This window comes from Lepeophtheirus salmonis, chromosome 13 (genome assembly GCF_016086655.4).
Source record: "Lepeophtheirus salmonis chromosome 13, UVic_Lsal_1.4, whole genome shotgun sequence".
NCBI lineage: Eukaryota > Metazoa > Arthropoda > Copepoda > Siphonostomatoida > Caligidae > Lepeophtheirus > Lepeophtheirus salmonis.
The window spans coordinates 27,841,721-27,869,602 of NC_052143.2; the positions used below are offsets into that span (position 1 = coordinate 27,841,721).

At 32.2% G+C, this 27,882-nt stretch overlaps 2 protein-coding genes across 2 annotated transcripts; both read right to left on the reverse strand.

The window, feature by feature from the left end:
• Positions 1–2,967: 2,967 nt before the first annotated feature.
• Positions 2,968–4,848, reverse strand: LOC121128662 (tropomodulin). Its single transcript, XM_040724252.2, has 3 exons — positions 4,569–4,848; positions 3,419–4,305; positions 2,968–3,346 (listed from the first exon to the last, which is right to left on the reverse strand). Exons 2-3 carry the CDS (start codon positions 4,285–4,287, stop codon positions 3,184–3,186), a joined length of 1,032 nt encoding a protein of 343 aa, XP_040580186.1. The 5' UTR covers positions 4,288–4,305; positions 4,569–4,848; the 3' UTR covers positions 2,968–3,183.
• Positions 4,849–7,077: 2,229 nt separating this feature from the next.
• LOC121128661 (uncharacterized) lies at positions 7,078–12,427 on the reverse strand. The gene is made up of 3 exons (XM_040724251.2): positions 8,959–12,427; positions 7,541–8,894; positions 7,078–7,320 (listed from the first exon to the last, which is right to left on the reverse strand). Exons 1-3 carry the CDS (start codon positions 12,176–12,178, stop codon positions 7,128–7,130), a joined length of 4,767 nt encoding a protein of 1,588 aa, XP_040580185.1. The 5' UTR covers positions 12,179–12,427; the 3' UTR covers positions 7,078–7,127.
• Between the last annotated feature and the right edge of the window lie 15,455 nt (positions 12,428–27,882).

The window sequence follows — 27,882 nt, forward strand, 5'->3', positions numbered from 1 at the left end:
AATGTTGCTATTTGAAGCTTGTTTCATGAAATTAAAGTCAAAAATGTCCTAAAATTTTGTATTTTTTTTGGAAAATATGGTCAGTTTCAGCCATTTTGACTTTAATTTCCTGAAAAAAGCTTCAAATTGCGTTATTTCTTATCAAAATTTATGTGTGATCATGGGAAATGTTTAAAAAAAGGAAAACAAAAATCAACATGGGATCTTTGACAATTTGATTAATGTTTTGGAGGAGATCAGCTACAATCACCTGTCACAAGGGAGGAGAGATATGTTTAAGATATAAACATTTTCAAAAATAATTCCGATAATGATCCCTTATTTACAAGGACTTACAATTAAAACTCTGCAAAAAAAATCCTTAAAGGGACTCTCTGTCTTTAGGAGCATACACGAATCTTCAACCAGTTCTGAATATAATTGAATTTATTTAGAAAAGGATGTTCACTACTCAGGAATTAAATGCTAATGAAATGAAATTTATTCTTCAGATTACCAATTCCAAAAAAAAAAAAAAATGACTAAAAAGATCACTCGATTTACATCATCAAGGGAAGGAGCAGACACTCAGTATAAAAGGATCATCTTTTTTCCTTAAGTGCGATGTTACTTTTGTTATTTCCAAAACAATGATTCATAAACAATTTTGTGTTTTAATTTTTGACTGCTTCTTGACAGGAAAAAAATATCGTGCAATGGCTTGAAAAGTGCTATGGGACTCTGCTTCAAAAAGGAAATAAAAATGAATTAATTAAAAATAAAAGTATTTTGAAAAAAAAAACAAATTTTGAAAGAAAAATCAAACGTGTTTTCTTTGGTAAGCACGGAACTTTTCAGCCGTATTTTATAAAAACCAAAGCTCTAGTTGAACAGATTTTTTTTTATTTGGGAATATCTCTCTTGTATTCAAACGTTGGTTTGTCAAGAGTAATTTACCTATTTGTCCCCTTGCCAAAGTTTTTCTGTTTCTGCGGAAAGACTTCCTATATATTTAAATATATTTTGACTGGCTCTCATCCTCATTTAGATGGTAATACTAACGAAGTTTTTGGAATATGTCTCTTTTGTGACTAAACACTGACTCACAAAAATAAAGAAGAGCTCACATCGTTTTTCAAGAAGAAATAGTCAAATCATGAATTACTCCTTAACTCGTTGTGACGGATGACTTACTTAAATAGAGTTTTTTTGAATGGCAGTAATTTTGAGGAGATTTGAGCTTTACCCAAAAATTTTGGAATCACCATAGCTCATGGACAGCACACTCGGGAATTATTCTCTTGAACTTGATCTGTGTATGTTGGCGCCCTGGTGATTCCTAGAGAAGGAAATGTACTTTATGTATATGGATTTCACCAAAAGATTCCTAGGTTAGATTGAGTAATTGTAATACTATAATATTTACTTATACTTAATCAGTACAACCCCATCTAACCAATTAAAGGAACAATAAAAAAAAATACTTATGAAAATCAAGATAATTTTTATTTAGGAATTATTACTTTCTACCTCCTAAATAAAGGCAACGACAACAGACGATCATCTATAAATACTTTATCTTCATACAGTTTATAGAAATCTAAATATCGTGGTTATCAAAGCCTTCTGATCTCTTTTGCAATGGAAGGAAATATCGATGTTTTAATCATTTGTCGTAAATTTCAAAGTATTTTTGAATTATATACTTCATCTACTTTGTATCAATTTGACTATTATTTTTTATTTATAGAATGTGAATATTTAATACATATATGATGATATCCAAATGTTCCTTTTATTTTTACATTTTAGAATTAGAATTTATTTATTTTTTAGAATCCGCGGGTTGTGGCTAAAAACAAATTTGTTGATTTAAATTTATTTCGTAACTTGTTTGAATATTTGAATATAACATTATTAGGAAAGATTAGGGAGAATGATATCGACGTTATTTCTAATTTCCACACTATGCATACAATTTCATAATTTAGGAATATGAAAGTGCATCAGAAAAGTGATAATGAGGATTCCAACAGTTCTTAAAATATCTGAGTAGAAATGGATTTTTGAACCTAAGATTGAGGGTGTTAATTAGTGTTGTGTAGGTCTTTATTGAGGACCACGGTCCAATCCAGTCCCGTCCCACTTTTCAGTCCTTAAAAAAGATAAAATCGATCCCTCATGACGTCATTGAGGAGGCTTTTCCTTTTTTATTATTCAGTTATATGATAGAATAAATTATATAAATAAGTAACAAAATAATATGTTGGTATTATTATAATTTAAAAAAATATTTCTTTTGCAAGATAATGATTCAAGATCATCATGTGAATACATATCTCATATATCTTATTTGGCTTAATAAACCATCGATATATTTTAGGAAAAATTCCAGAGACCGGTCATAAGAATGAACAGGACCATTTGATCCACTCCAGTCCAGACACAAAGAGCCGACACAACAATAGTGCCAATGAAAATTTAAATTATAAAGATCTTTAAATAATTATCAATATAATTTTCTTATGTCAAGAATACAACTTATTGTTGTTCGTATTGTATATTTCTGAAAATCGTTCACTCTCCATGTATTAAAGATAGTTCTTTGAATCGTTTGTAATTTTCTCTTGCCTCATCCCATCCCCTACAATCTGGTTTTAATACAACCACACATTAATGGAGAGTAAGTCTGGTAGGAATGTAACTCAACCACGTCAGTTGCTCATTATACTTCCTTACGACAACATCCCAGTCTTCTTTTAATCAAGAACAAAAACTTTGTTCACGTTGTTAAACTCAACTTTATTTTACACGCATTCATTACTTCTTTTTTTTTACATTTTATGTCATCATGGATGTGGAGGGGAGACTGTTTTTTCCCCCTGAATATAAATCATGGAATCTCAGACTAAGTTTGCAAATAAGAGCAAACAAGGAGTAAGAAGTTGGAAACATATCAAGAAACTCAAAAATGAAATTATAATCATGTACAATAATGTTTTTTTTTTATTATGATTTTAAAGAAAAAATACATGTAATATACATTAACTATTATTCTAAAATTAACAAAAGGCTAAAATAAAGAGCATTGTAGTATAACATAGAGAGAGAAAGCTTATTTTCAGTTAAACAAATAATTACAATTACTTATTTATATAGATACATAATCGTGGAATCGAATAAATATTTATGTTAAAAAGATGCTTAGTGCTTATTCTTAGCTCTCTCCTTTCGTAGACGATCCAGGTTACTAATGAGGTGTTTTTCCACTCTATTAATTACCTCTGCAAATTGGAACTTGATTCCAACTTTCAATAAGCTATTGTTTTTGCAAATGGCGTCTGCAATTCGAGACTCAACACGGTACCTATAAAGGAAGTGGAGTTGCCGATCAGTTCAGTGTTATGTAATTTTTATAAAATAAATAAAATCATTTTACCCCATATTAGATTGCGCTTGATTGGAAACATGGATTTCAAGGACTCCGTTAGTGGTGGATGCAATAGCTTCAAAAAGAGAGGCCAATGTATCTGGAGTAATCCGATTAGACTCCAAGTTAATGGATTTGAGAGTGTTATTATTCTCAATGGCAAGACTCAGAGTTGCAATAGCAAAGTCATTGATTTCACAGTTGACAGCAGAGAGTTTCACAAGAGAACAGTTTTGTCGGAGACCATCAAAGAGATCACAAAAATCCTTTTCGTCAATACCAGCAATGTTGTTGAGACAGACTTCCTTGCATTCCTTCTTGTTATCAACAACATGGTTGATAGCCTCCTTAGGATTTGTTGTATTTGGTGGATCTGGCTCATAGTACTTGAGTGGATCTGCATAAGCTTCCATGATGAACTCTTGTGGGTTTGAATCCAAAATCTCTGCCAAAATCATAAGATCCTGCACAGTTGCCTCACTTAGAGCAGCTTCCTCGTCGTCATCTAGGCGAACAGCTGCAGCTACTTCTTCCTTCCTTTTCATTAAAGCCAATGTAGCCTCATCATATTTTGGAACATAGACTTTCCCTCTCTTAACACCAGCTTCATACTTGACAGCCTCTTCCTTTTCAGGTGTATTAATACCCTCGTCATTAATGAAAGTAATGAGGGAGTCTCGATTGAGAGGTCCAGTTGCTTGTTTTTTACAGTGATAGGCTGTCCTTACAGAGGCTGGAAGATGCTTATCATCAGGATCTGCAGCCATTTCATTAACAAGGCTATCAATTTCAGAGGGTGCTAGTGCATTTAACAAATCCTCCAAGTCTACATCTGGGGCACTTAAGATGTCCCTACCAAAATGCATTGTACGCGACATGGTGAGTCCTTTCTTTTACTGCATGAAATTAAGGAAGGATATAGTTTAAGTCTAAATTGATGATAATAGTAATGTTTAGAAATTGTTTACTCGTTCAAAAAAAAAATCACTTGAGGTCTGTGAAATGCCGTCGACTCCAAGGTCATGGAAGTTCATAGACATTTAAAAAAATTCACATATGCATCTAAATATCATAAATTAAAAGAGTTTTGCAACCTTTCAATATAATATTACTAATAGTTTTGAGTAAGTGTGTAATATAGGATCAAATGAAGCTTTACCTTTTTATTTATAAGAGAACTCCAATTAGTAAAGCATGAAAGATACTTTTATGTTTATCAAACGAATAACTTTGCTGAGAATCTCACACACAAGAAAACTAACAATAAAACTTCGAAGAATGAACGAAGTATTGTTTTTGGCAAGTTTTTTGAAACTGCTAACTTTCTACATTTTATCTTGCTCACTTTTTGTAATGAATTCTTAATAATACACGAACACAAAGGAAGGAAGAGAGAGCTCCAAGCCTTGTGCACATACCCGACAATACAAGTACCTGCTAATGGAAAAGCCAATCCTCACCGTGACGTCACTCACTATCATTATTCCCAAAATTATAATCAAATCCTCAATAACAGAAGATGTACGAATAAACGATTTAAACGATATTGATGTATATATTTACATATACTTACATATACTTACAACAGAATGCAACAGGTTACTAACCTCCATGAATGCTTTATAATATCTATATATTATTATGAGAAAGGATAATTATATGACCATAAATACATACATATTATAATAGGATAGAAAATTTCAAATATGCAAACCCTTAATTTATTTTTATGAGATTGACTTTCAATTCTATATGAAATAATGTCACAATTTTATACCAATATATTTACATTACGAGAAGTGACCGTAAACCAAGACTGATAATCAAAGTAGTGAATATAAATTCATAAATCATGACTTAAGCTTTCAATAACAATTATAATCATAAACAACGTGTCTATTCATATATTAAAAGGATTTTCCCTTCAGAGTGATTTGAATTTTAAATTTTCTAACAATCCAAGGCACTATTGAAATCGGAAAATAGCTTTCATATTTTAAAAAAGTCGCTAACCAGGAATATTGCTGTACGAGGTGTTATTGTAGGGTGATAGTTACAACAGGCTCATTTTTTCGAGTAAAAAATAAGCTAGAATCACAAATTTTACATTATAATTGTATATATTAGTAAAGATTATAGGGAAAAAAATCAAAAATTAATATCAACTTTTCTTCGAGGTAAAAACTGATATTCTGAAGGAGTAATATTTTTGTATTAGTGTAATTAGTTTTCCAATGTCTTGAAACTTATATTAATTTAGTTCTTGATTATTTTGTTATCCGTTGATCAAAGTTCATAAACAACTTAATTAAGCAAAATGTAATTCTCAGTGCATAAGGGACAGTTCCAACAAGATCTGCAACTCTATATTTTTTATAATGCATGTAGCCAGTGAAAAGCTTTGTTTGGAACTGTGTTGATAATTAGGGTGCACGTATACTGAATATTTCCAATCTATAATACTGATCCGTCATATAGAATTAATTAATATATATATTAGTATACCTTAATGTTCTATAATACATTGAAAGTTAATAACTTCACATCTTGAAAGGTCCATATGTTTATTTATTTCTCCAAAAATATCATCCAGTCTTAATCTTCTTAATTTAACTCCTGGCTTCTATCGCTCTCGGCAAAAAGTACATTATCATAATGAACATCCTTTAGAAGAAAATATTGTTGCGCACAAATACGCTCAAAAGAAGAAGAATGGACCTCAAGTAGGAGGCAGTAGTCCTGGAGAGTCCTCAAAATCGATTTTTTAACTGTTACAACTGCCCTGTCCGCGAGGATAGTTGCAACATTTTACGATTCATACTCAAATTCAATTTGTGGGGAAAATAATCGATTGTATAAGATCCAAATATATTTAAAAAGTAGCAGTCGTATGTAACTATACAGTGTTAAATGCTGGTTAGTCTAAGTCAACCCAATCTGACTAAATTAACGAAAATAAAAAAGCAACTACTTCAAATTATCCTCTATTTCCCCCGACTTATTTTCACTCAATAGTTTTGAAAAGATTACACAAATAGTAGCTCAATAAAAGATATCAGTAGAGGTATTAATTACATTTATAATTAGAATTGGCACTCGGTAGTGCAAAAACCTCCGCCTATGTTCAACTTTTCTAAATTAAATTTAATATATATAACATTCATACTTTAATATACGTTATACATATATACAGTATACTATGAATAGATTTTTTCAGCTCTGTACCTCAATTTGTTAAAAAGTGATGGCCGATTATGCTTTTCAGACATTTTTTGACTTTGACCTTGGATTTTTTTTTTTTTTTGCTATAGGAAGCATTTTTATTAAACCTACGTAATTACACAAATTTGAACACAATATATTCCAAATGTATGGTCGATTATGTATTTTTGACGTTTTGTGCTACCTTGACCTCTACTGTGACCATATCCAATCTTAGTACCAAGTTAGATCAAAATCGATCTGTAACTTTAAACCGTAATCCTGGTGAACCGACAAACAAACAGAGGCAAAAACATAAGTTTTGTTGGCAGAGGTAAATATAATCATTGTCGAATGGAGATATAACCCCTTATGGTCTATTAGGTACAAATTAATATGGGCATCTTATAAATAATAAAGGTATTCAAGTTAAATAAAACTAAAAATTGGAAAAAAAATCATCCAAGGAAGTTTCTTCAAGTCTCTTATTATAGATTTTAACTCGTAATACAACTTCTTAATATTTACTAGATTTACATAAAGACGCCTCTAAAAGTCCTTTCAATGCCTCAAATTCGGCTTCAGCTTCCATATCCTTCACTAAATCAGGGATTTTATCTCCATGCATCATTGCGCTATGATTATTGAATGCAGAAGATTGAGTAAAAGTGTTTCCACAATGACCACATTTGTAAGTTTGTGTGTGTTTCCTGAAAAAAAAAACACCGTATAAATTATAACCAAAGTTATACATTTTTGACCAGTTAAAGGGGGGAAAATATTGGGATCAATAGCCACTTATAATTTCTAAGTTATCAATCATTATGAGAGCAATAATTCATAACCCACACAAATAAAAAATCCATGATAGGAGCTATTATTTTATGCTGTTTTAATTACATAAAGAATTCAAATAGTTAATATAAATACCTCAAATGTGCCATAATTGCAGGTCCACTTTTACAATCAAAATCACAGTTTATTTTGGGACACTTGATCGTCCCTCCAACAAATTTATTAATGTCAAACTTTCTATCATTGACTTCTCCAGGACTAATGCCTCCTACTTGAGGTCCATTCTTCCTCTTTTGAACGTATTTGTGTGCAACAATATTTTCTTCTAAAGGATGTTCATCATGATAATGTACTTTTTGCTGAGAGCGATCGAAGCCAGGAGTTAAATATCCACATATCTGGCATTCCAAATAACCCGAATTTCTAAGTTTCTTTTTTACTTTCATAGTTTGATCAGAATGGCTCTTTGTAAAATGTTCCTGCAATTCATGAATTTTTCCACCTTGGTCGCAGAAATAACAAGAATAATTCTGTGAATCTTGAGTATTAGGACCATCGGTTATCATTTCAACAACCTGGTCTCTTGTTAACATTCTATGACCGGACGTATGGTTCGGATGATCTGTTGATAAATGTCTCTCGATACGAATCAAGCTCTGAGTTCTTTTAGGACAATATAAACATTTAAACGTAGGAACATGCTCAAAAGGTGAAATTTCTTGTGCAGCCGACAATATATCCTTACTTTTCTTAAGTATTTTTTGTTTTTCCACACTGTCACTTAAAATACTATTTTGATTTGGGATAGATGATTTAGTCGATTCTTTCGGAGGAATTAATGCTTCCAATAAGGGGTTTTTCTCATTAACACTTTCTAAATTACTTTTTACAGAAACCATGGTAGGTTTCTTCATTTCAACATCACCAGTTAAATCCACTACTTCATTCTCTTCAATAGATAATTCGAACTTAAAATTTGGATGGCATTTGGTATTATGAATTTTAAAACTTTTTTGTGTGGTGCTCGAGTAAGTACAGTGTTTGCACTTCAAAACATCAACATCTTTCTTTGGTTCTATAAATTGAGACTGTGCTTCATAACCTAAACGTTTTCGCTGATTAGGCTTTGGTATTTTCCAAGCAGACCTCCAATAACTATGATCAAAATTGGCAACGTCCTTGACATCCATATTCATTACAAATGTGAGATTGGGATGACATTTTTTGTGATGAATTTTAACACTTTTCAGTGTTCCTGAAGAGTAGGAGCAATGATTGCAACTGAATTTGGTACTCTTTAAATGCACTGTTTGAATATGAGTCTTTAAATTCTTGATTGACTTTTTAATAACACCACATTTGACACACTTTGCTTTATAAGGATATGGGATATCATCATCTATAGGAGAGGGTGGTGCATCGTCTTCTTGAGGAGGCGGCTCTATTGTGGAGCTCACTTTTTTAATTTTTACATCTTCGAAAAGTATTCCTATGTAATAATAAAAAAATAATGTTTATTAATAAACTAAAATATATCAATGTTCCATAATTACCTCTAATATGCCTAACACGTTCCATTTTTCGCGACCAAAGAGGAGAATGAGATATTTTGTTATCATCACTTGAGGATTGTTTTACATAAAATGTCTGTATACCGACCATTAGATTACCTTCATGCTTTGACTTTAAATGTTCTTTAAGACTAATTCTATCATCAGCAGAGAAAGTACAAGCACAGCAGTGAAATTGTTTCTCTACTCCATGGATATACATAATGTGATATTCCACTTCACTTAAAGACTCGAAGGATTTATCACAGAGACCACAGTAATATGGAAAAAAATCAAGTTCAGAAGACTTTTCTCTTTTTTTTTGTTTTAAAGGTTCAACTTTTTTAATAGTAGCCATGACCTTTCTGGTTTCAGCATCCTTGCGAACATCTCGCACTTGAGAACGAATATCTTTATGGATATCAATCACATGTTGCTGAGCAGTTCTTTTTTGCCAGTGAGAGTAAGTACAATTAGGGCATTTAAAAAGTAAATCCCCGTGGCACTTCAAATGAAATCCCAGTTCATCGTAATCAATTTGAAGATCACTACAATGAGGGCATGCATAACTTTCCTTGAACTTTGGATGCAAGGTGTTGATATGATATATAAGCATAACTTCATCAATAGTTATGTAATTACACTGAGGAGAACAACACTTGAATCTTTGATTTTCAGGTATAAAGACAGGCATAGCAATAATTTCATTTTGGGATAGTACTTTATCTTCTTCTTCATTCATAGCACCCATATTTTTGAAATGTCTACCATCAACGCAAGGAGGCGGATTAATAGGTGTGATAACCCCTGTTTGACTGGATTTTTTATGAAGCTTCATATGCTTGATAAAGTTCATTCTTACTTTGGATACAAAATCACATTCTGAACAATGAATAGGAGATTTGAACATCGAAATGCGAGGAATTTCATAAATTTGATCTGGAGAGTAAACATTTTTTTTCATATTAAACATTTCACTCCTTTTAAATGCTTTTTCAGGAACGTGCACGAATGCATCACAATTCTTGTCTTTTTTGGAAGAGATGCAAGGAGTACAAACGGTTTTATCAACTCCATGTACGATTTTCATATGTTTGAGAATATGAGCTGAGGCAAGATCTTTGGTGTAACAGAGTCCACAAGAATACCTAAATTGATCGTGACAAGTGATATGTTTCAATAGCGCATCACGAGACTCAAACCCAAATTTGCAATAGCAGCACTCAGCTCCGGAGTTCACAGATCCTTCAGTGCATTCCTTCAGGTGCTTTTTGAAATCTTCCAAGGACTCGAAAGTAGTTTTGCAACGACTGTATCCACATTTCAACTTGACAACAGTCGATGTTATCTTTTCCATCTTAGAAACTTTCTCGATTTCTAAAAGACCAACCCGAAGAGGTGAGTGTCCATGTTTAAAAGTGTGATGTAACAAAAGTTCAATAATTTTAACAAAGGACACACCACAAACTAAACAATGAAATTGAATTGAGCCTATACGATTTAAGTGTTTTTCATACATATGTAACATGAAAGAGGAGATATTTTCTGAGGATAGTGAATTGCAAATACTACATGTAAGTACGTCACCTTTGAGTGGAGTATCACTCTCTTCTGAACTAGATAAATGTTTACAAAGTAGGTAGCACCTTTTTTGATCAGGATGTAGATGCTGCTCATGAATTAAAATGGCTAAGGTTGAAGTTGACCTAAAGTCACAATAGGGACATTGATATGGGCATCTGCCATGAGTACAAATCACATGATCTAAAAATTCGTCAACCACTTCGAATTCCTTCTGACAGTATACGCAGTGATAGTTAGTTACTTTTTCATATTGAAGGTGGCTTCTATAGTCATCCAACACGTCCGTAGCAAAGTTACAAGATGAGATCCAACATTTGAATAATGGGAGGATATAGTCAATATTGTCTTTGGTTTTCAATTTCTTTAAACATTTATCTGTTATAAGAGGGCTAAATTTAGTGTCTTTAATGTCTTTTTTGAGATCCTTGATCAAGGGTAAGAGTTCAACAAGGGATTCCTCTGAAGAATTATCCTGTAGCTGCAAATCATTTTCTTCTTCAGCTACCTCAATAACATTAATCTTTAATCTATTTATAATGTCGCTTATTTTATTGGAATAGCATTGGGGGCGTTCTGTGAGAACAACATAGTCATTTTCAGGATGAATAAGAGAAGAACTCCTCTCTTTCACTTCCGTCACTTTTAATCTTACTTTGGAAGATCTTTTATTTTTTATATTAAATAAGTTAGAAATTTTGTAATGAACTTGTTTTATATTATCACTATGAGACTTAATTTCATTAACTCGTGTGGGAGAGAATTTAACTTCTTTGTAGGTAAATTCCGGCTGAAAAGTTGATGAATCCTCTGATGCAAAGAAAATTGGTTTGTTCTCGGGTTTCAATTCTTTGTATTCCTTTAACTTCGTTTCTATTTCGACCTCCATTTTTCCTTCCTCCTTCTCCTCTACAGGTTCGACCTTCATTTCAGAGTCACTAAGTTCTTGAGGATCCGGAGAAGCAATGGAATAAACTTCCTGCGCTTCTAGTTCTTTTGATGGACTCTTTAGCTCTTTCTTAACAAGGGGTAGTTGCTCATCAATTTGAAGAGACTCTGACTCTGAGTCAGTCAAGTCCTCCTCACTACCCAGATCCTTAGATGAGAGTGCAGCCTTGTTGGACTCCAGTGAGGCTGAAGAAGAGGGAAGGAGTGGCTCTGGCTGTGGTGGAGGGGAGAGGAGGTTGTAGGTGTAGTGGGATTCCCCAGTAGGATGTTGCTGCTGTCTGAGCCTCCGATATTCTCCATAGGTAAGGGGCTGTTGCTGCTTTTGATGTGTGAACTCCAAACCTCCAGATCTTCTTTCTAGAGGAATGACACGAGGATTGCCCTGCAAGGGATAGGAGTGATGCTGAGGAGGACTTTTCGGGCTTTCAAGGACGGGGCCTTCAACTTGTTCATAGAGGACCTTCAGTATTTCCTCACACTTGAGAAGAGTCTCCATCCGAAGGAAAGGGCCGTCGTTCCCATCATTTCCCACGGATCCGGAGGGAGGAGAGCTGAGAACACGATGAAGGGACTTCACTTTAGCCAACTCCGTCGAAGATCCTTTTCTCCCTTCCAGTTTATCAATCATCTTGCGCAGGAAGGGAAGATACTCTCGGAGACGAATCCATTTCCTTTCGTAGGAAGAAGAATCCATGACGGAGACACTTGGGGCCTTCAAGCCTTGCTTTCCAATCAAATGCCAAATCTTGTTAAGCAACTAGGATTATTAACAACCAGACCGAGAAAACATACAACCATACACACACCCAGCACAAACAAACAAACGTTCCAACGACAAACACTCCTCTTCTCACGCCCTTCTTCCACTTCTCTCACATAATAAATTTTCAATACTCACGATGGAAATAATATACTGAGATCACATTGGTACTCTACATTCAGCTGTTTTCCTCAGTTGATTCTTTTTTATTTATAGCAGCTTATTATACGTATTTATGACTTGTGATTCATTAATTCAAAAGCATAGTAATATATATTCGTTTGCCTGATGGAAGCTTATACCTTAGATGATACCCTTTTCTGCTCGACACTTTACTGGAGTTTAAGACCATTTAAAAAAAAATCCCACAATTACTTCAATTTTTTCAAAGTACTAAATACATGAAAAAAATCAATTTAATTGAGAATAAATATCAAAATGTTAACAGTAATTATTGACTTATTGTATGAATTTTTAAAAAATGGTAGCCTGTATATCTCACAGTAAGATATGCTGGCTACTAACAATTACAGTTTGGTAGCGGCTAAATGAAAGAATGAGGTGACAAGCATATCAATTGGGGTGAAAATATTACCTTAACCTTTGATAAGTTTAAAATTTTTTACTACAGTAAGTGTATCTATTGCTCGCATCATTGTAAGGGATAAAATAATACAAATTCAAGGTTATTTGAATTTTGAGCACAGTACAATTTTGCCTCCATATTAAGAGTATATCGAGAAGTTGAAGGCAGTAAAACTTAATATGACGATACACTGAATTGCGGATATGGGCTCAGATAAAGGAAAGTATCTTAATGATATTTTTTGAAACTGCACCGATACTTAATCTTTTGTACAGAACGATGGATACTTTTAGATATTCAATGTCTCGTGTTGAGACTTGAATACCTTAAAATCACATATTTTGAACAAAGAAATAAGACAAAATTCATTAATTCCCTTATTCTTAGAAAAAAATATATTAACATTCGAATAATTCTCAGAATAATGCTCAAAAAATCAAGAGTATTGTATTATCGAGGTGACAAAGTTTTACATGTATTCTATAGTTAAATATGTACAATTAAAATAAATTACTGAAAGAAGAAACACCTATAATAATTATATTTGAAATATTTAAATTCCCTACTTTCCTTGAATATATTCCTTCATTATTACAATTCCTGAATCTAAAAAAGTTATTATACTGCAACTCTAAATCTTGTCTCAAGTCTTTACTCACAAGTCTAAGTCCTTTAATCTTTATATCGTGTGCAATTGGAGTCTTTAGATTTCTTTCTAGTTAATTTCAGACATTTCAAGTCCATAACTATAATAGCGTTACTGTTTTTTGTCTGTTCAGCATAAATTAGCCTTACAGTCCATGTTGAGATTTAGTGATAGTGAGATCTAAAAAGACTAAAAAAGAAAGAAGAGACAAGATGGTTGAAATAAAAAGTAAACAAAAATTATGTATATGAATTATATTTAGGATTCACGTGACCTCGATCACAAAATAGAGAATATAAATACCCTCCCCTCCGTAGATCATTAGGGTTATGTGTTTTTGTTTTAAATAACTTTTTTAATTTTTTAGAGCATAATTATGGTTCAGATACTATGAACAATGTTTTTAATTAATAGTTTGTTTCTGGTTTATTCTAGGGAAAAATACAGAACCCTGTCCTAAACGTTGACATATATTAAATTACATTAAATGAATCTTAGTCAAAGACGTGATATATCAATGAACAACACAGCATATGAAAAAGTGCATATACAGAATTTCAGACGAATCAGGAAAATCGATTTATATCCCAAATCAAATATCTTCATGTTGTATATTCTTACAAGGACTATAGAAAATTATTTAAAACAGTTATTCATACTTTTGCAGACTTCCCTTCACTAAGAATATTGAAAAAATCCTGTAGCTTAACATAGAAGGAATAAGTGATAAATTCGTGATTCATATGCTTTTAATATTTAGAATGCTCCTTCAAAAACTCGTGCCACAGAGTTAGTTCTCTCGAACTGTAGAAGTAAGATTGCGGAGAAGCTGACAGAAAGCGACCTTCTCCGAAATGAAGAATTTAGATTCATTTCTAATTTTGACTGATGCATAACCCTGACAATTTGAAGAAAGTTTGAGAGAACAACTTATTTGTCATGAGTTATGACTCATGACTAAAGTTGATAATTCTGTAGAGAAAAACGCGTGCAAAGGAGAGGGGGGAGTCATCTACTATGACGTCAATATTAAAAGCGTGCTGGAAGTCAAACTTCAGTCGTACATGCGTTACAGACCGAATCCAAAACAAAAAATTCTCCAAAATTATCAACCTTAACCATAAGTAAAGTTGATAATTCTGTAGAGAAAAACGCGTCTAAAGAGTAAGGGGTGAGAGAAAGACTTATGGTGTCATTGTTTAAAATACTGATGTGATTATCAACTGCCTACTTTATTATGATTTTTGAGGGTATAACGAAAGTATTTATTAGCAAAATGTTTAATGAAGATATACTACGTATAATTGACTTAGACATTTTTATCTGTTCCAGTAGATTTGATTACAATCACACTCCATGAAATTGTAATTCATTATGAACCATATTCTCAGAATAATAACTAATGAAACGACAAAGTAGAGTATTTCGAAATATATTTGAAGTTCCAAGTTTAAAAAAGAACGCTTAAATTAAATATAATCTACATACTAAAAAATAAACCATCATACATTTAAGTTAAATATACCAAATTAAACAATTAGAATCATATAACTAATAACAAAAATAAATTATAAATACAGAATATTTCAATAATATATTGATCCAAATAATATTTTCTTGTTCTGACATGAATTCAGTTAAATATGTCATAACTTTAAGTTGCTAAACACAAGCCAGACGTGGAGTTTAATAAAAAAGATCTTCACCCTTTTTTCCTAATGTGGAAGTTGCTATGTACAATTGTGCACATGATAGATATATCTCAACGGATGAGATCTAAATAATTATTAATTATAAAGTAAATGTCAAAATCATAAAATTAGACAATAAATATACTAATAAAAAAAATGTTAGAATTAAATCCATCGTAAAGATTTAGAGCAAAAGCTAATTATGTAGTAATGTCCGGCGATATTACTCCTTATTAAGAGCATCAAAAAAAGATATTTCCCCCGTTATTCATGCTTGTATAACAACATAGTATTATTATGAAAGATACACACAATTGCTAATTATAATGCTACACCCAATGTAACAACTGCTTAAATGGTCACAACAACACCCCGTTGTTGTGACCATTTAAGCAGTTGTTTTTGTCTTTTATGAGTTTTCTGAACACCATTTCTTGGAGCGTATCAACCATAGCTAATCCTTAAGGGATAATAATAATATATAAAATATAAAAAGTAATATTTATTACTATGTAATATTGGAAAACCTAATCATCATACCCAAGTCTTTAAGTGAAGAATCTAGTGTCAGACAAACTAGTTGCGAACCATCCAAAGCTACTATACTCGTTATTTTTGATCGCAATTTGGGGTCGATGACTAAAAAAAACATGCTGAAAATTATCTTAACTTCACAATTTACAATGGGGGTATTTCTGTAAATGACATCATTACAAACATCCTCCATTAATTCAATGATGGTTCCTCGGGAAGGGATGGGTTTACCAGTGTATTTCTCCATAATTTTTTCGAACGTATTATAATTAGCATGGATAATGTTATGTTACATGCAATAAGCATCTTTGTGGGATCAAAGTTAAAGTATGACTTGATGTATTCATCGTTAACTTGATTTTATAGATGAATATCCATGCTCTTGATATGAGATGAGGATAATGAGTGGCGTTTAATTCTAGACAGGGGAATAAAGGTACATTTATATCGACAAATCCAACAAGCCATCAGTTTCTCTATCGACGATCAGTATCTAATATTATATTAATATTGAATAATAAAGGATAACGTTTTTGATAGAGGAGGATGTTTATTATTTTAATCAATGATAGCATAAGTATTTATTACCTTCTCCTCGCACGCTTTTGTATCCTTAATAAAATTATCAACCTTAGACTCATGACTTTTCATTAGATCTGCTACAATCAGCTGTAATGAGGGAAAGAAGGAAATAAACAAGGACATTCGCCAGAATGTCAACAAATCTTCAAGGTTATTATTCTCCGTCTCTTACGAGCATTAACAGGTATTGAATATAATTGAATGGAGTAGAAAAAGAAGTTCATTACTCAGGAGTTAAATAAGAGTTATAACAGCTGAAGAATAGAAAATTCATCCTACCAATTCCAAAATATAAGTATAAGTGTGCATTTAAATTCAATTTTTCCTTGGAAAAATTCTTTATATATAGCCTGTATGGTAAACTTTAAAGAACTGTAAGTGTAAGTACGTCTTAAAATCGCGCTCACTTTTTTCAACACGATGAGGCTGATACATTCTCCCTTTGTTTTATGAATTATAATAAATTGAAAACGAGGTTTACAAAAGTTATTTAATTTGTTTTGCTATTACTTAATTAATAATTATGTACAAGTGTTCTGTTCCTGGATGCAAGCAGGGCTATGACGGTATTACTAAGGATCTAGATATAAGCTTTCACAAATTCCCCATGAAAGACTCCAAAAACCTAACCAAATGGTGTAGGGCCATGCCAAGAGATACGATTAACTAGACACCAACAGCGAATTAAAGACTATGTAGTCTGCATTTTAAAGTAGCTGATTTTGTCACTGAATCTTTAGATCAGTCCCGTAATAAAGGAAAATCACTTCAACGAAGGTAAGCAATTCTCCCCAATACTATGAAATTGCTTCATGCTTGCAAATCTCTGAGACAGCTCGTTTTTTTGCTTAATTTTCTTTAAAATATTTTTAAAAGAACTGTATAATGCTTGTCAAATGTATGCTTAAGAAGTTTAGCATAGTTAAGAAGCATTCATTTCAAATTCTAAATTATTAATTTTAGTAATCAATAATACTTATAAATTATATATATTTACAGGCGGTTGAAAGATGATGCTATCCCATCAAAGTGGCCGAATCTGCCATGGTCTCATTACCATCGCCACCTCAAAGACCAACACATGCATCAACTAGCACCAAAAGATTGCATTTGGAAAATGAAAGACAGGAAGATCTGGATTATACAATATTTATGGAAGAGACTGTTCTCTCAGTACAAGATCTCTATGACAAACTCTCTTCGGAATAATTGTCATCGAAGTTCTGGTTGCTTAAAACTCCAAAGTTGCACTCATCAACATTATACATTCAGATATATATCAGTGCTAGATATTGTAGCTTCCTGGAGGAGGAAGAAGACATATCCTTCAGGATCTTCAGTAACAACATCGAATTAAAAAAGAGCTTAGTATCACACTGCATAAATTCAGACGCAAAAATTAGCTGCAGTGCTGAAGCTATCAGCATTGCAGCTTTTCTGGGCTCCATGGACAGAGAAAGAAACATTTGAAATTTGTGAACAGGTTCTTAATTTCTTCAAATCAGTATTAATGGACCAGGTTCAATGTTCCAAGTTCTTATTCATAATTGGACAAATGTATAATCTCTTTTAATATCATAAAAGATATTATTTTGTACTCCTTCCTGTTACTTTGTGTAATGTATTTCGTATTTCCTTCCCCCTTGTTCTTCTTCTTATCGTCTTGTATTTTATTTTATTATGTATTAAAGTACTGTCTTTTACGTAGTATAAATAGTCATGTATTTTGTATATTAATTAGAGTAGGTTTTTGTATTATAAAGAATACAGATGTTCCTTCAATAAGTATAAGTTTGTGTCTCCTCTCCCTCGTCAAGACACAACACTTTGATATGGCACAATGTCAGTTCACAAAATCAAACTTCTAAAACGGTTGTATGATTTACGATAACAGGAATGGCATGTAGTTACCAAGAAATAGTTTGCATGATATCTAATTTATATATTTAAGATATCTACCTGGCTAGTGCAGAAAAGAATAATCTAAAAGATAATTCTTCTTGTCTTATCAATCTGTGATATCTATACTAACAATATTGGAATTAAGTGAGTGTAATAAGTTGTAAAGAAATGGAAACACATAATATTTAACAAATATCCGAAGGCTACTACATAAACATAAACTGTTTATTTATTTGACAACTCGTTGAAGTCCACCTATACAAAGACAAAAAAATGATAATATATAAAATATTATCTCTAAAATAGATCAATATGACATGCAAATTGTGTTAATTTCAGACTATCATGGAAAATATAATAAATATAAAATTTTCCTCCAGGATCTTCAACAGCAGATAGGAATATTATTTTATATTGGCGGATATATATCACGATCATTGCTAATACTTCAACAGAAAATTCTACGGAAAGAAAAGTCAAACTTCTAAAACGGTTGTATGATTTACGATATCAGAAATGGGTTGCAGTTACCAAGAAATGTTTTGCATAGTACATGTATCAATTGAAGATATCTTTCAAAAAAAAAAAAATCTTCTCAAGTAATATCAACGTCATAATTGTTATGGAAAGTTTCAAAATATTCAAATGAACTTATAAGCAAAGTTGATAAATCTGTAGAGATTAAACTCCACGTCTCGCTTGTGTTTTGCAACCTAAAGTTATGACATATTTAACTGGATTCCGGTGTCAGAACAAGAAAATATTATTTGAATCAATCTATTATTTCATTATTCTGTATTTATAATTTATTGTTATTATTAGTTATATGATTCTAATTGTTTAATTTTGTATACATATTTAACTTAAATGTTTGTTTTTTAGTATGTAGATTATATTTAATTTTAGTCTTCTTTTTAAACATGAAACTTCAAATATATTTCGAAATACTCTATTTTATCATTTCATTAGTTATTATTCTGAGAATATGGTTCATAATGAATTACAATTTCATGAAGTGTGACGTTATAAAATCTACTGTAACGGATAAAAAACGTCTAAGTCAATTATACGTAATATATTTTCATTAAACATTTCGCTTATAAATACTTTCGTTATACCCTCAAAAATCATAATAAGCAGGCAGATGATAATCACCTCAGTATTTTAAACAATGATACCATATGTATTCCCCCCTTCTCCTTGCACGCGTTTTTCTCTACAATATTATCAACTTTAACTATGATATATATTTATATTTATTTACATCAAGTAAAATAATAAAAGTAAATACTCACATACCGTTAGTTATAAAAATAAATCATAATAATTTCAACTAGAAATGAACTTCGTTCATAAATAAAAGAAACTTATGTGGAAGTGAGATACGTTCATGTCTTTTATCAATAATCAGGGTTCTTTTTACGACTACAGATCTGTTTACACTAAATGTAGTAATATACTAGAATCACTTTACTTTTAGTTGAGGGTAATATGATAGTTTTTGATAGGTAAAGTAACTGAGTATTTACTCTGTATGTTATTCAATATCCAGTAAAATACTATCAACAATTTGCAAATCAGGTAACTGTTTCGCTACCTACTAAGATAAAATTATCAATACACTTTTCAACTTTGTGATGAAGAATTTTGCGGTGCTTACAAAATGTAAATATTAGCCATCATTAGTACAGCAACAGAAATGTTCATTCGACCTAACAGATGATTGTACTCTCAATATCATATTTTTATCATTATATACAAAATAAAAACTATTATTAAACTAATGTAAAAAAAATATGCTAAATGGGTATCGAAAGTAATAGAAATTAAGTTTTTATTTGTCTGGGTATTAAAAATGAAATTATTAAGTTAAAAGGATAAATATAATTATAAGTTGAGAAATTGATTAATTTAAGATCATGAGACATAATTACGAGTTGGATATATTTATACAATAAATTTTCATAAATCATGCTAGTCCTTTCAGAGGGAGTCAGCCTAATTGTGCGAGCGTGATATTTTTCTTTCCTTTCCAGTATTTGTATTATTCCTTGGTGTAGATCACTAATTAAATTCCATGGGAAGACTTGGCACCGAAAACGAATATGAAGAAGATATATTGTTAGAGAATGGAAGCGAGTGGACCATTACAAGGAAATATGGGGGTCAAAATTCCCTTATCTAAAGAGATACGAAGAAATTGGGGGCTTGATAATATAAATTATGTTCTGATCTGCAATAAAACAACTCACCATGCAATAGCTGCTGAAGCAGTGGCTTCAGCTCTCCTTCAAACCAACCAAAAGACCTAAACCCATAAACGTGCTAATGTTCAATAATATCCAAATCCAGAAGTGGCCTCGTTATTTTTAGAGTCGTCATTGCCATTGTTGATACTTCTTGTATCATATTATTTGGAGAGGCAAACACATCCATTTCTTCTTCTGAAGCAAATTGAGCTTTTTTTTGCCATAGTTATTAAGATTTCGATTAAAACTCAGAGGTTATGTTTCGAAAAGTATTGGGCCTTACATAAATTTTGGCCTTTAGTCATGTTCTTGGAAAAAATGTCTTGTTCAAAACTAAAGAATTTACAGCAGGTTTCCAATTAATTATGAAGATATTTTAAGAAATAAGATTTCATATCCATTTTCTTTTTCTTATGACTTCTTTTGAATTTAAAATATCTAAAAAAATAAACATTTCCATGAAGTTTTTGGAACTTTTACTCCGTTATATTTTTGAAGTTTGATTTGATATAAATTTACTACTGAATTACTATCATGTATCAAGAATCGAATTTTCAACAACTCCAATCAATATAAACTTTCTGTAAAACATAATTTTAACTTAATAAAAAGTACAATTAAAAATTGAACTTGTAATTTAACAATTATTTTTCATGTTTCATAGGAAGTAAGACTTTCTTCAAACTAGCATTTAGCTCTAAGTTCTTCATTTTGAAATAAATAAGCTATTCTACTTGCATTATCTTCATTAAAATAGTAATTTTAATTCCCTTAAACTGGTTCAGGTGGTGTTTTGGTTCTTCAACAGGGTAATGCAGGTTTTATTCTAGTTCAGCTTCTTGAGTAATACCATACTGAATATTTGAGACATGTTAAGAATTTTGGTCAGGTCTTCCCAAACCAGATATATTCCACAATTGTTGGGTCAAACTCCCCAAACTCTGAAATACAATAATAGGTATTACTATAAATATAGTTGCATGCTAGATAACCATGTAGGTTTATTTAGCCAATTGTAAAGATTTGTATTAAATTTTTTTTTTAAATAAAGCTTTCAGACGCGCCATTTTTTAATTAAATCCCATGAAAAGAGTCAATATTAAAGTAGTTCATATCTAAAGAGGAATAAAATGAGTGAGTGTCTTCGCAACTATTGCTTCGACTTTAAAGTCATTATCTCCCCTCAATTTAAGTGGAATGAGCTAGTCTGATACCTTTAGAGTTATGTGAAACCTGTCGGTAATTATATTCTCCACCATCAATAATAGAGGTCTCACTCGATCACCGAAATAAAACAGGTGGAAGGAAGATTCTACTGCTTATTTACAGAAAAAACATCTACGTTATGTTTTATTTGACTTGCTAGTGTATATTGAGGATTTCGCCAGCTTGTACCGAAACTACTTCTGTAACCATGTTGAGTGTATTATACTTGGATTGATTGCTTCTTCTTCCATGTTAAGTTTCTTCCAGGGTTTTGCCACCAACAAGCTTGGTTGTGATTTTATTTTTGTTTCGGTCATTATTAATTTGTTTTTTCCTTCCCACTGAAATAATTCATATGAAAAAGGGGATTGGCGGACCTTGTTGTAAGAAATTAGCAGCACGAGTCATGGAAGTGACCCCTACGTGAAGAATCCAGTTTGTAATATTTTCTGAAAATCTTTTCAGCTCGCCTCTTGAAGTTAGGGCATGTTCTTTAAAGTACTGATCGACAGTTCTAAGGCGTGGGTTAAAGTTGAGTGGTTCATCAGGACCTAAGGTATTGAGAGTACCAACGACTGAACTTTTCCAAGAAACTACTATTTTAAAGCAGTAATTACCCAAGGTCTTTATTATTTTAAAACTACGTTCAGTCCAGAAAATATTATGTCTGAGAATTCATTTCCAATTGCTCTTTCGAACGCGTATTTGATTCTTTTTATGCAAACGTTTTCGCTTTTCATGATTCTTTTTAATTAGCTAAGGTTTAGATTTTTCCAAAATACTTTTCTATCGACTGACCCAAGCTATTGAGTGAGGTAATAAGGCTTTCTTTAGAGATATACTGTCGTTTGTCTCGCCAGACAACGTATTTCTTGGAATAGTCTATTATTTTGCATGTTGTTTTTTTTTTTTGGGGAATGGTGTGTATCTCAAGAGATGGACAATTTTGGGAACGACCAATTTGTCCCAGATTCGAAGTTTTTCTAATTTTGTAATATTAAGCTAAACATGTCTGTTGACTTCCTTTGTTACTGTCTCCACAATTTTTTCGTAATTATCTTGAGTGCCATGTTCTTGGGATACCAACGAGACCCCAACGCTAAGGAGAGTACTTGAGGATGCGTGCCAAAAGTTGGGAAATTACTTTTCAAGTTCGTTTTTTTAGAGAGGTGTCTAATTCTGTTTTAGTAATGTTTAATTTTAATCCTGATGTTCCTTCAAATTCAGCAAGTTCATCTATAACATTTATTAGTGAGATTTGTATGTCACTTTGTGATACTGTTGTAAAAATTGTGAGATCATCTGCATACAAAAGAGTCTTATATGATCTATCGCTAATTTTAGGGTCTTTCATGAGATAGTTCGAATCGATTCTGGAATAAAGATTGTTAATAGCAATCAGAAACAACGAAAAAGCGAGAGGATCGCCTTATTTGCATCCCGTTTCTATTAAAAACTTTCCCTCCACATTTGGTAAATGAAATCCTGAGAAAGAGTCCCTAAGGACACTAGATATCATATTGATGAATGTAAGGAGGAAGACGACTGCTGTATAATTGGCTTATTTTGAATTCGCGACTAATTGAATCAAAGGCTTTTTTGAAATCGATTAGCAAGGTAGCAAAGTTTGTTCCGTTTGACTTGGCTATTTTGATAGATTCTTGAAGGGATCTTGGAACGCCTTCTGCTATCCGGCCTTCCATAAAACCGTTCTGTGCTGGAGGTATAATGAGATGGAGAGTTAAGTTAATTCTTTTGTTAAGGATTCCAGTGAGGATCTTGTACGATGTGTCAAGAAGTGTGATGGGTATATAGTTGACGAGGTTGGGAGGATCCTTCCCCTTTTGGGAATAAGCGTAATGATATCAGTATTCATGAACTGGGGCACAACTCAACACAACTGTGAAAAATTTCGTTGTAGACTTTTTCTAATACTTCGGATAATGGCTATTGAACGTTTGATAAAATTCAAAAGGGAGATCCGAAGTTCCAGGAGATTTAAAGTTTTTCTTGAAGTCTACAATATATTTATTTATTTTATTTCGTGAGATTGGATGTTTGAGTTGCTCCATAATTGTTTTTGGAATAACACTCGCCTTTGTTCTTCCACCTGTCACTACATTGTTCTTGGAATTGCGTACAAAAATTGCATCTTGAAGTATTTATAGAGAGTATTTATTATACTTAACAGAGCAGTATAAAATGAGTGGGCTTCTTGCACAATTCGTTCTGGGTCAGTGGTTATTTTTCTGAAAGTAAGACGAATGTTGCACTCTGTCAGTTTGCTACGCATTCTAATGAGGGACCCCCTTGTTGGGTATTCTAATATAGAATTCATTTCATCTTCGACATTGATATCATAGGTGTCTTGGGTGTCTTTTAAGAGTTCAAGTTTTTTTAAAACTTGTCTTCTGACTGCTGCTACTTCCATTCCTCTCTTCTTCAATAATGATTTAGAAGACGATTCAATTTTTGTAAAGCCATTGAAGGTGTATATTGACCTTGATAAAGTTTTTTAATCGTTTTATCAATGATATTTTCTATTTCTAAACGAGTTGATGCATCTTCTAAGAGAGATCCATTCAATTTCCAACTTTACTTGTAAGTTCTACTTGAGTAAAGGAAAGAGGCATAGAGTGGGGAGTGGTCCGAATTGTATTCCAGTAGTACTTTGAATTTTGCAAAGATGGAGAAACTAGAATATAGTCAAGACGTCCTTTAATTCGCATTAAGGACTTTTTTATTTATATGAGAAAGTTATTTTTGTGGGTAACTGATTGAAGTGTAGGCCCAGATCTTTTAGATGATAATTTTTATCACTTTTTCCATAATAGTTGCTGGCGTCCCTTTTAGAGTCTCTCGTGACATTTAAGTCGCCCATGACGACAATCCGTCTCTCGATGGATATATGGGCAGTCAATATATCTGAGAAGTAACCATTCGTATCTTTGTTGAGACCATATATGACAAACAGATCCGTGCGATGAGAAAGAAAGTCAATTTCGATTACCACGTAGTTCCAAGCTGGGTCTGAAGCCCTGATAATGGGGTTAAGTTCTTCCCCATTATAGGGACAATGACAACCCTTGACGGGTATGAACCAGGCTTAGAAGCTTTAGAAATTAATGGAACATGAGAAGTTGGAAATATATTTTCAATGTATTTTATATTTGCCAGTCTGGTATCTACTAAAGAAATTATGTCTGGATTCTGAAGTTGTACGTATCGTGATATTTTTATGCCCTTTTTGGACACGCCATAGAGTTGACGTTTTAAAATAAAATTGATGACTGCATTTTTTTTTCAGGAGTATTGTTTTCTCTTGATTTTTTCCCTGAAGAGTTTTCCCGAGGAGATGAGAAGGATCTCTTAGCGTGATTCTTTTTAATCTGAGGTTTCTTGGTTAGGACTTCTGGTTTCTTTCGTAATACAATTTTCCAGTCGTCCCTATTTGGAATATTTTTTGTTGTTTCGTTTTCAGTCTTTTGGTCGGCAGTAGGTGAGATTGGTATAGTAGAACTTTCAGTTCCTCTATGTGTACCCTGTTGTTGAGTCGAGTAATAATTTTCATCCTCTCCTTTTTAATTTTCATTAATCTAGATAGGGGATGAACTTCTTCTTCTTTTTGGGCTGGTTACTTCGTCCAGACGGGTGTGTTCGTTTCCTTTCTTGCTTCGTCAGTATCTTCTTCTGCCTCTAAAGGATCACAATCCATTACACTTTCAATTCTTATAGGAAGACCAATCTCCCGCCTAAATTCGGTTTCATATTATTTAAATATTGTTTTTATTAAGGGCAGAGCATTTACTTCTTATGTGGCCATACTTTAAACATTTATAGTATTGTATTTGTTGGAATTTGGTAAACAACTCTACTCCCCCCCTCCCCCAACAGGTACAAATAATGGGAGCATTCTAGAAGGTTCTATTTCAAACTTTAGTCTGAAATAAATTATTGTATTGAATTTTATAGTAAACTCCTCTTCTTCTTTGCATTTGGGTATGAGACAATGAGACACAGGTTCGATTTTTCCAACTAGAGTTCCAAATTTTTCCATATTTCTTTCAATATACGTAGATTGGTTACTGCTCCATATTTGAATGTGACTTTGATTGGATATTGAATTGCAAGTAGTTTATTGAGGCCTTTTATATTAAAGAACATATCATCTTCCATTTTAGTTGGTTCTTTCAAAGTTAATAGAAATACAAGGTTAGACTATCATGAAATTGGGCTTGCTAGAATTTTCAATCTGATGTATTGTACCGACTGCTTGGCAAGACAGGTAGATTTTGACAAAATACGCAACCACTCAAAGTCTATGACGTAACTACGGCTAGAATTTTCAATTTAATATATCGTACCGACTGCCGGGCAAGAACAACGGAATATTTACTGTAACGTCAATATTAAAAGCGTGGTGGAAGTCAAATATAAGTTGCGTTTTAATAGTATAACCTTGTATTTCTATTAATCTTGCTCCAAACAACCATAACATTCATTTATTACTTTGGCCCTCTATCATTTACTCACTGAACTCTCAATAAGAAAAGGAGGGGGGAGTGAAGAGTACAACAGGTAGTTGTTCGGGGGTGAAAGGACGAGGGGTAGTTGGTTGGGGGTAGGTGGCCTGTTCCCATGAAAAAGTGGGTACACTTAGCTTCAAGATCCATTTAAGTTGACTTGACCTGTGATTATATCACATAATGAAGATGGATGAAGCAGGGAGATTGAAATCACAAAACTTAGTTTTTTTCAATGGGGAAACCTTCAATAACTATATCATTGATATTTACCGTGATTTTGGAGACAATCCCAGGAATAAATTGAAGTATCTTTATATACATGGAAATTATGCTCTTAGAACAAGTATAGGACCTCAATAAAACAACATCTATAATCTAGAAAACAATTTATTAACATTATATAAACCAATGAAAACCAATAATACTACATTCAAGACTCCAGCTTAAATAAAAATATATACATAATTTTTTTTAAATGCCCTCACAGAAAAAAAATTAGTAAAAATAATATTTCACCCTGAATACAGAAATGAAATCCATATTTACTTGCAACAATATTATAAAATACTATTATAATATTAAATACAATAATTTTGGACAATGAATTCAAGATATATTTGATAGTTTATTCAGTCTTCTATTTGCTCCAGGATCACTATGTGAGTCTCTTGCGTTTCCTATTTTTTTGCACATTAGAAGAGGGGACATGGCTTTTAACTATAAAATTAGATGTTTTCTAAGCAATTAATTCAATCAATTTAAAAATCATTATACGATTCTACTATCAACATAGCACTTAAAAACAAGGTCCATTGTGTATTAGTCTTCTTTTATTCTTATTGTTGGTGAAGAGAGGAAAATTTATTACTAATTTTAACTTATTGGTAGAAATCAATTTTTCAATTTTCGTAATCATCTCGGGCACGTTTACTAAAATCTACCATCACAACTTTCGCTTTCTAATTATTCTTGCTTTCGCCTCCCCCCCGTCCTCTCTTTCTCTCTTTCTATACCAAGAACTTTTTTTCCTTAGAATCAACTAGATATTAAATATGCTGCAACATAGAAAAGTATAGATATAGGAAATTAAGGAATTAGATCCTACAAAGTTTTATTTTTCTAATTTGAATTTGAATGAGTATGAATCAATATGAAGTAGCTAAGAATGAGTTATACGAATTTATTGCTGTTTACCATAGTACATACATACATTATAAAATAATACAGATATCCATACATTACAAAACTATACATAGATACGGCAAAGAACACGACCACACAAAGGGGTATATGTGCTACTACAGCAGAAGTTGATCTTAAGTTCCCCTTAATTTTATAGTTATTATCAATAATTTATTTAATATTTTCGTACATTTCATAAATTTCAAAATACGAAGATCTTCATCCTCTTGATATAAGAGCAACTAATATTGTTTGTTTTTTTTGTCTGTTTTTTTTTTTTGTTTGGCTACCAAATCGAAGAACGAACATATCTATTTGGGACTGTTTTTTGAATATATATTTGAATTTTTTCTAGAGTATTTCACACCTGCTACTTGATTTAGAAGGTCTTCTCCTGGCTCATCTAGTATTCCGTGGTCCTCAGTAGCAGTTTTTCTGACACTGCCAGTTTCCTTGGCCTTTGGAGTATTTTTACAGTTATTTTTATCAGTGCCAGCATCAATACAGACATTTACAATTTCCTCTGTGGAACTA